This window comes from Gallus gallus, chromosome 3, assembly GCF_016699485.2.
Source record: "Gallus gallus isolate bGalGal1 chromosome 3, bGalGal1.mat.broiler.GRCg7b, whole genome shotgun sequence".
In the NCBI taxonomy this organism is placed as follows: Eukaryota; Metazoa; Chordata; class Aves; order Galliformes; family Phasianidae; genus Gallus; species Gallus gallus.
Window position 1 is genome coordinate 2,953,884 of NC_052534.1, and position 11,378 is coordinate 2,965,261.

The window sequence follows — 11,378 nt, forward strand, 5'->3', positions numbered from 1 at the left end:
AAATGTTGCAAGATAAGAAGGATGATTTATTAATCTAAAATGCCACAAAAACTATATAACATTTGATTCTCTCTTGAGAGGAACTAAAGTTCTTACACAGCCCCTCTAGGGCCACAGTTAAGAACTGAAAACTCCCATCACATTTGCCTTTCTTGATTCCTCTTGCCAGTATCTCAATCTGCACAGTAAAAGGAGAATCTCTCCTTACATATGCAATAGTTTCAGTAGGGAAAGTTTTTTTGTTTGTTTGTTTGTTTTTTGCTGTGGATTGTTCTGGAAATACTTATTTTTATTACATCTGTCAATTTGCATAAGATGAATCCTGAAGAGTTAACTGCCTTCCCTGCAGTTCACACACAAGATGCTGGAACACAGAGGAGCAGCCCACACACCGAGCACAAGCTGCTATGCCAACTTCATTTTATCTTCCCACTGCAGGTACAGGCGGAGCACGTCTGCTCCTCTTACCAACATGTCATTTCCCGGGACACTTGGCAACTGCCTCAGAAGGTCAACTACACACAAACTAAACAGAGCTTCTCATCAGTAATGCTTCCATGTCAGAACTGCAGTTTAGTTCTTCTGTTTAAAGGGAGTTTTAGGTCAGTGGCAAATAGAAACGTCCTCAAAGTCCTTTCCAGATACGTTCTCCGTGACTTATGCAGGGTTGGGAAAGCCAAGGGCATCACAATGGAAGGGAAAGGGGCAGACTGAAAAGCAGGAGACTGCAGAGACTTCTGTCGCTGAAGAACCTGCACACACTCCCCCCCTGTCAGGCCCAGGCAGGCCTCCAGCAGCTCAGCACTGTCCCTGGTACAGACCCGGGCTCAGGATGAACCTGCATGTGGTGACAAAGGTGGCTCGAAACCTTTGGGAAAACTTCTGACAAATCAGCCCATAATGTCAACTTACTACAGAAACTGGGTCAGTTCCACCTGGTTTCAGGTTTCAGTGTGAACAGTTTTCACAACTCCCAGATGAACAGGAAAGTTGACCTGACTTTTGCAAGAGCATGTCCTTGCTAAGTGCAGCAGTGGAACACTTGCCAGAAAAGCCTGCAGAGAAATGCTATTCGAGCATTTCATGTCTAGAAAAGATCGTGGCTTCTCTTGATGTGTACTCCAGTCTAAATGGCTTTTTCTGAGCTGTATTGCTTTCTATATCAAAGCAGGGAAGAATCCCAAAAATGACACATGCAGGTTTTCATTGTGGCTCACAAAATGCACTCAGTTTGCTACCTGACTTAGATGAATAACTCTTTTAAAAATTCTACTAAAATCAAGCATGGCACACAATTATACAGTTAAGATACTCATTTTCTCTGAAATTTTAGTATGAAAGCACTTCTTGATTTTCTTTCAGAGAAGAAGTTTTAGCATGCTATTTCAAAAGGTGATGTTTTTATTGCCTCTCCTCAACCCTTAGCCCCTCTCCTCCTCTGACTGAATTGTACCCACATTTATATGTAGGGAGAAGAAAGTGTTTCACCACTCCTTGATCTTTTCTTCCTCATGTCCTGTTTTCTTTTTTTTTTTTTTCCCCAGAATTTGACTGCAAACACAGGAGGAGATGCACTGTTGCTGCATCATAATCACTCAGGCATCCAAATTCAATCTTCTGTTACTACTGAGACATATAATGGGGTGAAAACAATAAGCAGGACACACTGATCTTTATAAATCTCCATAAGCCAGATTATTTATTTCTACCATTTTCCCTGCTTCCCATGTATAGTAGGGAAAGCAGGGAGGCTATATTAATGTTTGCAAATATATCCTAATGGTGACCAGCCACTTCGTAGGTGATAAGTTCAGGGGAAAGAAATAAGAAGGCACCTTTCTGCTCTGCCTGTTCCATAACCGGAGAAACTCGAGCCTCTAAACTAGAAACCTCTGAACTTAACAGGGCTCCATAAAGAACCTGAGCTCCTCCTCTGCCTAAGCAACAAAGTTCCACAACAGCATAGGTACAGGCGTGAGCTCTTCCTATAGTTCATTCAAAATAAACTGGGGAGAAAACAGAAAGATGTTAGGAAAAAAAAGCGTTAGAAGTTATGTTCTTGTTGGTGTTGTTTGTTTTTAACCCTAGATGCAGAACTATGAGCTAAAAGCTTTGTTTTCAGAGTCAACATAAATGAAACACTTCCTCCAAGGGAAAATCTCACCCACAACATTTCATCATCTGGCGACTGCCTGTCATTGCAAAAAAAAAAAAAAAAAAAAAATTAATGATCAACTGACTAAATACTAATCATCTGAAACAAAGTTATTCCACAACAAACCACATTTCATTCTTACACATGTACAAGAGCTGCCTGTGTACCACATACATCCACCCCAAATGCTAAATAACGCTTAAAGAAAGTAAAACAATATTAAAAAAAACCCACATTGTGTAACATATAGATACAAGTGATCAGGGGAAAAAAAAGTGTTGGCACTGTTCACTTGAAGAGATCAAAGCTAATAGGTAGAACGCTACAAACTAAAAAGTGGCTCTCAGAAGCAAATTTTCATCACGCTCTGCACTACTCCAGTCTCTGCCCCTGTTCCTATTCATTTTGCCTCTTCCCATCAAGGCAATCTGGGTTTATATCTCTCCAGGATATTACCTCAAGATACGAATCAAAGCTCTGATCCGAGGGGATGATTTCATCACTAATCTTTCTCCATTAGGTGAACTAACTGCAAGGTTAACAGAAATTAGTAAACATTTCAATCCTGTACTGCATTTTGCTTTGCAGTATCCTCTGCTAGACATTATTTATACTTCAGGGAGTACTTTCATGCAGTATCCAAGCAACAAATAGAAGGAAAAATGCAAGGCACATTGCAGATTTGGCTGAATAAATAAAATAAATACAGAGACACTGCTAGTTAGACGCTGAAGATGTAAGACAAGAACACTCTTTTCTGCATACACATCTTTTGTGGAAAGACATCTATTACATTATAGATTCATGACTCATTTCTGAAGTGCATCCACAACCGAGCTCATCCCTGATAAAATCACATTATTTCAGTGAAGGGTCATTAACAGTTACCCCATGGTTTCTTTTTATTAAATATCTCTAAAACATTGATTCCAACAGCAAAGATTAAGACTAAAAAGACTATAATGATCAGGATTCCTATGGTGGCCCTTATGGGTTAGATTCCCAGCTGGTGGAAGTCAGTGTGGTCTCACAAAAGCCAGCAGGAAAATGCCAATCTCTACCAACTGACAATCTGGTTGGTTAGTCTCCTAAACCACCAACCTCTACCCCAGCTCTGCTATTGCTCCTGGCTCAGCTCTCACTACAGGGAATGCATCTCACAGTGAGGATCCTTCCTCTCTTTAAGCAGCTGGAGTAGCCAGCATTTGACACCACAAAGCCTACCCTGCCTTTCCTTGCCTAATGGACGTTGACACAGAATGCTGCATCTCACTCATCCCATTGCTGCAAGCAGCCAAAAGCATATCCGCTGGTGCTTTTACTCTTTCGTGATGCCATGGCGATGAATGGATGATGAAAACTAAAATAGACAGGAGAGAGCTGGGCTATGCCAGTGTGGGAGTTAAGCAACACACCTAAAAATCAGTGCATGTAAGGAAGCACACCCTGAAGGTTAGCACAGAGACCACGAGTCCAATACTAAGGTATGACAGAGCAGATTTACCTGTGCTTTCAGAATTACCCTCACAGGTATTTCATTGGTAAGATCCTAAAAGTAGATATGTGTATGAAGACAGACACACACACACACACACAGTCAGCGTACATACATTGGGCTTCTTCTTACTCTAAGTCCAGATGGCTTTTTATTAATCATTTTTCAACTACAGTACTTTTTCAGATGTCCTACATTTACTACAAAAATGTACTTCTACCTTATTTTGCCAAATTACTGCATTGCTGACCTTAGCATAGAGTCAGCCTTCTGTGAACTGAGGTCTGGCATACATCTAGAGATGTCCACAAGAAACTGTACTACCTGTGCTCTAGTCCAAGGACTTACTGGGATTCAGAGATCAGTCAGTACAGCCTCATTCACTGGCAAGATGCTAGGTTCTCCCAAGTGCATCGCTGACTGGATATTGCCTCGTCTTGAAAGAATGTAATCAGAGATGTAAAATGATTGCAACTGTCAGACTTTCCACACTGTGAGGCTGCCAGCAAGTGCTCCTTTTCCACCAACAGCCCAAAGCAGCTCAACGCCCATTTTCCAGTTCCACTCGTTCTGCCTGAGCAATGTCTGCTGGATCAGTTATTCACAAGGATGCAATCACTTTCATGCATCACTCTGTTACCATGCAATGATAAATACTACTCATCAAGTAGACAAGCATGTATGATTCCAGATAATTCACAAATTACACCCAGCACAACTTTCTTCAGAAGCCTAGCTCCACGCTCAGGCAGCTACATCAGCCCATGGATCTGCTATCTAGTCAGTTCACAAACATCTGGCTAACATCAGTTGTTTGTACACTCATAGATTCAAAGAGAGAAGAAAACTTCAAACTAGGCAGAACTGATACCAAAATCATATTACAATAGCAGTGAGATACAAATAGTCTTTGTACTTAATTACCTTTTTGATGGGATATCACTGAATCAAGTTGTTCACCTGAAAGTAATTTTATGTTGCATGGACGCAATGATGCCTTCGCAGGTTGAAATTGGTCTACTCGTTATCTTTAAACTTAAAGCGCTAAGAACAAAATATTATTGATTATCTGTCAGGTGTTTTTTTTTGTTTTGTTTTGTTTTTGTGGGGTTTTTTTTTTTTGTGATTTGTTTTAGAAAAATCCTCCACAAGCAACTTCAAGAGCAAATCATTAATCACCAGTGACAGATGGGCTAAGCTTTCCTTGCCTTATGAGAAAAGTACAGTTTTCACCAGTAGGCACAGGCAGCACTGCAGGTGACATGCTAACTACAGCAGCTTCAGCAGCACCACACTTTCTCCCTTCATGTCTACATGACACATGATATGAAAAACGTCACTCCTGTTTTCAACACGAGCCTCCCACAGATTCTGGAAAAGTACAACAGCTTAGGAACTCCAGCTGAGGAACAGTTCCAGCCAAATCCAGAAGGAAAGCACTGGGTGAGGTCCACACTTGCAAAAGCTTTTGGTGAAATAATTTCATCAACTTCTGAGCAAAATCAGATTTTTAAGAGTATGTACTTTCATATCTACTTGAAAGCAAGTTTGTACTGGGCCTTTAGCTGCTAAGCCTGGACTTAAGATCATGTCTAAAACCAGCACTATCCAGGCCCATGCTGAGGAGATGCATCTGCAGTTTCATTGCTGTATAGTTATTTCCATTCAGTGTCAGGTGAACCCTGCACATGCCCTTCAGACTTGACTTCCATTTGCCTCCCGAGTTTCCACACTATTGACAGGAATCAGTATGATGCAGGTTTCCTTTTCCTTAGACACTCATTAGTAAAATCAGAGAACTGATTTTCAAATGGTAGATACCTCATATATTTCTGAAATATATTGCAAGAGATGATTCCCACCATGCCCCTTCCTTCAAAGCCAAAAGATAAGCAAAAACATTTATTATCTTAAAAGCTAAAATATCGCTTTTCATCTTTAAAAAAATAAAATACAAAAAACCCAAGACCTAAAACTTCATTCTGGCTGTGCAAGAATTCTTCTCTCAGTTGAAGCAGTAACAACTGTGCTTAAAGAGAGATGCTGGACAGCAGGGACCAGCAGGTGCACGGTACCTCAGAAATACTGCAAGCATGACCTTCCTTTTCTGGGGGTTTGTTCTGCCGACTTTCTGCACTGGTGCAGCTGAGGGAATGACTTGAGGATAGGGCTAACAGGCCCCACATGTGAGACCTAGCACAAGTTTTCTTCACCTTTCTTTAGTCCTCAAGAAACAGGTATTCCTCTATTCTAAAAAGGAAACATTTCAACAGTATAACTTCAGTAAAAATTTCAGTGGCTTTCCTGTTTTTGCTTCTTCAGAATCTAAGTTGCTAGCATGAACTACAAACCTATTTTCTCTGTGTAAGAGGGATAACTAAGGAAAGCTCTACTCCTAGAGCAGTCTCTTTACCTGTATTCCCCTATGAGGCTTATGAACACCATGAAATGTAAAATTATCAAGTGTCCTGACCTATGCACAGTAAGCTAGGTGGAGCTGTAAAAGGAACACACAGTTTCCCCTGCTCTGCCCTAAGAAGATACGCCTCTGTTATTTGATAAACTTTGAAACTATTGTTTATTCATATTCCAGACAGCTGAGTCACAGAACTTCTGGTCACTCCAGTGAACACAGATGACAAAAAGACAAAATACAAATGAAAAGCAGAAAAGTGAACTCCTTTAGCCAAGCCCTTTTTAATATTGAATTAGCTAACTGAAGAAAGGGAAAGTTTTGGAGGTGACAATTCTCAAACTGCCTGAAAGGGGCATCTGAGATGGTGAGCACAGCACATCTGAATGTCACAGTCCCAGAAGGAGTGTGAAAAGTTCTGAGCAACTGAATAGTTTCTATAGGCTTTCCTAAGAGCTCTATGAGCCAAGGTGCTGCACAGCAAATCTTGTTAGCTAATGGTCCCTGATGGACGAAACCCAGCACCTGAGGATTTGTGAATGAACAATTTTGCACAAACATGATATCTTTCTGGCTTCTCCAGAGCAGGTAGAATTACCTGGTCTTCCAGCAAGACCTTCCGAAGAACCACGGAGAACAAGGACAGGTGAAAGATGATTTCCTACAGTAGGGTTTCTTTACAAAGTAGGGATCAGTTACCCTCTTCCCATATTGGTTGCAGAGTGAGTGAGCTCAATGTGAATGGCAATCAATCCGGTTGTATATCTTCAAATCTGAATTCTGATTGAAAGCTGAGTTCCAAGGCAAATTTTCTTTGTTTTAAACAGAACCCATCATTAGCATTACAGTATTCACAGTGTACAGACTTCTTCAATAATATCAGTTAGCTGCTGTGCTGATACTAGTGCTTCTCTATTACTATTTATCCTACCTGCTTTAACTAAGCTCTTCTCCAACACATTGTTCTGACCACCATCTCCTGCACTGCTCTTTAAATACTTCACCATCCTGCTAGAAGATAGGGCCAAATAGAATATCATGTTCTGGCTCAAAATACACTTCTTGCTTACTTGCTCTCCATCCTTGTCCTTTAAGGTAAAGGAAATAAGCTTCATTTGAATTACAGTAACCTAGAATCAATACAAGATGGAAGCTTCACAGAAAAGGCATTCCACAGCTTGATGAAGAATGTGGACAGAAGATGCTTGCACCAACAGAAAAGTTTCACATTGAATACATAGACATTAGTCAGGCAGCATAAAATGCTTGTGGCAGTTATACTCTGGCATCTTATCAGTGGGGGAATAAAGAGCTTTTTATTTTGAAACCTTTTATACTAGGATAAGGGGATAATGCTACATGTGTGTTTCAGAACATGCACTACAGGGATGGTTTTTTTTAAATTGCCTCATCAGTTCAAGAAAAAGAAGACATACTAAAAGAAAGAGGTGGACATCCCCAGGCAGTCACTGAATATTACTAATTAATAACCTCTGGAAAGAAAAACAGTGTTGTCAGAAGATAGCCAGTCTAAAATGGCAGCCTTGGGACTCAGGGTGTTGGATGATGCTGGTGACATAAAAAGAACCACTGTCCTTGTACATCAGACTGGGCTTGGTTGTTCTTCAGAGACTGTAGGCCCTGCAGATGCTGCATGACCACTTCAGCCTCAGAGAGTGGTGAAATTTGCCCATAAAAAAAAAAATGATGTTACAGACAAGCCCAGGCTTTCACACAGTGATTACTGTGTCTGATCCTGTGACAGGCAGCTGAGTTGCAAGACACCTCAAAAGGAGTCAGTCTCAATTCAAACAGTACAGTGAGAAAAATAATTAGTATCCCAGCTCCAGGCTGAGAGTCAATTCCCTAGTGTTTATAACATGGAAGCACTGGCCCTTCTGGGGAGACACAAGGAAAGATTATCCACTAGAAAACATATGTTGAATGGTGCCAGAAGTAACATGGCTTAGTCTTTACAACTAAGTTATTCACAATTTACAACACAAGCCCTTCCTCACTCCTCTCTCCCTGCATCATCATTTGGATTTCAAGCAGTGCTGCAGCAGTGCAGTATGCTGCATGTTTCGGCAGCACACAGTATTATCAACACTAACAGTATAAAACTGCAGGCAGGAAGTATATCAAACTGAAACAGTTGTGCATATAGCTTATAAAAAAGCAAATGCATCATTCTCTAGGACAATGGTTATATATAGCTCTGAATCAAATCTTCAGCAGAGTTATTTGCTTTGAAATTGGTATTTGTTCTAGGCTGACTAAATAATTCAAGTACTTTCCTTGAATTACTTCTTGAAGTAAGAATTTCATGTTTATTATTCATTACTCAGGTGAGAAGCTCTGTTTGCTGTAAAATTAAGTGCAACAACAGACAGCAGTAAAAGCTAGATGTGGGGCCTGAATCCTGCGAGTGAGATTTCTACTAAAGCACTTCCACACACCAAGAATGTTACATAGCTTACATCTGCTAACATTGCAGGAATGAAATGCAGTTTTACCCTTAAATGAGGTCAAATGAAAAAGCTCAGATCAAGATTCTTCTTGTTTTAGGCCAGTTTACACCAGTCTCCCCTCACAAAATATCTATCAGGATACTTCTGACCCCACTTTGCACAGCCCCATCCCAAGTCTTGCATTTTACCTGTAACTGCAAATTCATGCTGTGATGAGCGGCTGTATATTTAGCAAGTCTTCTTAAGACAGTAAAACCTAACAAACACACACCCATTCTGCAAGGAGTTCCATTACGCTGATACAGACACTTCCCTCAACAAGGGTTACACGATCTGCTCTTTGCCCACCTGCATGAACTATTTCATTTCTCTATTACTCAGCTCCAAATTTGATCCTGCCCTGAGCCTGGCACACAAAGGTGTTCTGCATCTAATGCATTCCTACAGCTGGCAAGAAGAGGAGAAAGGGTACGCCATGCTTCACACAGTCTCATTGGAATCACAGATTAAACACATGATACCTTTGTCTCAGTACAGCAAACTTAATAAACCTGCTTCAACTTTTTATAAAATATTGGGTGTAAAACATTCCCTGTAACTAAAATTTCAACAGTGGAAAGCTCAGCAGATTTTGAGCTGTTTTACATGCTTACTGTATGTCCCACACCACCGAGGCATTTTGTTCAGAGGTCAGGAATGTGGGCACACTACCATAAGAGTCAGGAAATCATTTACAGAATGCATAAAAATTGCTTTGCATGGCAATGCCTCAGAGCTGAGAGAACATCACATAATCTATTTGCTGCATAAACAAATTTGGTTAACATACAACTTTTAATATGCAATAGTGACATGTTTTAAGGAAAAGCAGACCCACTCAAATTTAATTTCTCATTTGCTCTCATGAGCAAATTACTCATGAGAGTAACTCAGTAGATAACAGCCCAGACTACAGAAGCTCTGCTTCTTGGGAAAAAAAAATCAATAGTTTCAGCATTATTTACTAAATAACAACCATCTCCAACTACCACATTCCTCCATTTCAGGACAGGTGAGATGCTCTGAACATCTCTAAATGGAGATATTTTGAAGCAGAATTTTGTTATCCTTCAGTTTTTCTTTTCTTGCAAACTAATGTCATCACCAATCACAGACAACCAACCAAAACAATGTAAACACACAACCCAAATATTTAATATCTGATGAGAGTAATAAATTGTGTGTTATGCTAGTAATTCAGAATTCTAAATACATTACTATGGTGAAACATTCTAAGTATTAATAATTAATATATTCTAAATATAATACTACAGTGAAATCAGATTTTAAAAATGCCAGAAATTTCATACACAAATAAGGGCTTGTTTATAACATAAAAAAGCACATGCATCTTCCAAAAAGTTAAATGATATTGGTTAGAATTGACATTTCAAGCAATTTATTTGGAAAGTTAATAGGAAGATGGAATAATTACTGATATCCTATCCATCAGGAATTTTGATACCCAGAAACTTATATTAGGGTATGCAAGTGGAGGACTGTTGTCATTCGTTGCCACAGAAAATCAGTGTTAATTATGTTGTATCACTGCTATCACCTGGTGTGACTGAAAGAACGTCAACACCTTCTCTGAAGTGCCCATTCAGGATAAAAACAGATGGCTACCTATGCAAAACTTCAGAGAATACTGGAAATGTCATACTTTCAAGTACATATACTGCACTTACCAGCCGGCAAAATCTAGCAGAGTAGTTTCAGGAACAGATTAAACAAGATTTCTAGAGTACTTTTTTTTTTTTTTTTTTTTTTAATGAGACATCATACATGAGCACATCCTGGAAAGCAATATAAGACCATTACGTCCCACTGATGTCAACGGAAGGAATATCAAAAACCCTTCAGTCAAATTGCACTTGTCCTCAGGAAAATTTCAGCTCTGGTTTACCAACAGGGCGCAGGCACTGAAGACAGACTATCCCATACTACCATTTGCACACAGTATATCAGAGTTTTGCCTATGTGATGAGTACTTACCAGCTAGGGCCTTGATGCGAGATCGTTCAAACAGTCGAGCAGAACTATTTTCATTGTCCCAGTCATCGACATCCCAGCGGTTGTTGACATCACTGTACTGCTGCTGGATTTCAATGTTGTCATAATCTGTCGCCACTGTTGTCGTCATCCTGAGTCTTCTTAATCTATTCTCAGCATCAGATTCTTCTTAAAATCCTCTGTAAAAGAAAAGTACATGATAGTGTGATGGGTTTAGACAACATACGCTGGAAGTAAGTAGTAATGCTCAAGCTTATTGATGAAAGCAAAACTTCAAGAGACTGAAGAGATGCTGTGCAGGCCCCATCCTTGGAAACACTCAAAATTGGGCTGGATGGGACTCTGAGCACCTGAAGGAGTTGTAGGTGTCCCTGATCATTGCAGGGGAGTTGGACCAGTTGGCCTTTAAGGGTCCCTTCCAGCAATTCTGTGATTCTATGCATAGACATTTGCAGAACTGTCATGTTGGACTCCACACAATGGAAGCAGAACACACATGAAATGGTGCAGTAAGACACTTCCACGATCGCTATTTTCAAGAGCAGCCTGTCTCTTTTATAGATCCGTGACTATTGGCTGAAACATATGGTCACACAGGCAAGTCAGCTAAAAATATCCTGAAGTGCAAAGAAAAGCTCAATGCTTTTACAAAACGGTGAAAATTCTGATGAAAAAAAAAATCTAAATGCTTAAGAATCACAGAATCATAAAGGTGGAAAAATCCACTGGGATCATCATCACCCAGCCCACCCACTGCCCACGTCTCACAGTGCCACATCCCCATGGCTCTGG

At 40.1% G+C, this 11,378-nt stretch overlaps 1 protein-coding gene across 12 annotated transcripts in view; it reads right to left on the reverse strand.

The window, feature by feature from the left end:
* The window catches only part of SPTBN1 (spectrin beta, non-erythrocytic 1), a 122,903-nt gene that overhangs the window by 79,235 nt on the left and 32,290 nt on the right, over positions 1-11,378 (reverse strand). For 11 of the 12 annotated variants that reach the window (XM_046938672.1, XM_040696983.2, XM_040696981.2 and 8 more), the window contains one exon: positions 10,569-10,765. In XM_046938672.1, the coding sequence (XP_046794628.1) occupies positions 10,569-10,716 (148 nt within the window). In that variant the 5' untranslated portion in view covers positions 10,717-10,765. Of the gene's footprint in view, positions 1-10,568; positions 10,769-11,378 lie in introns of those variants that run through there. The other variant, NM_001199425.3, reaches the window with a different exon arrangement.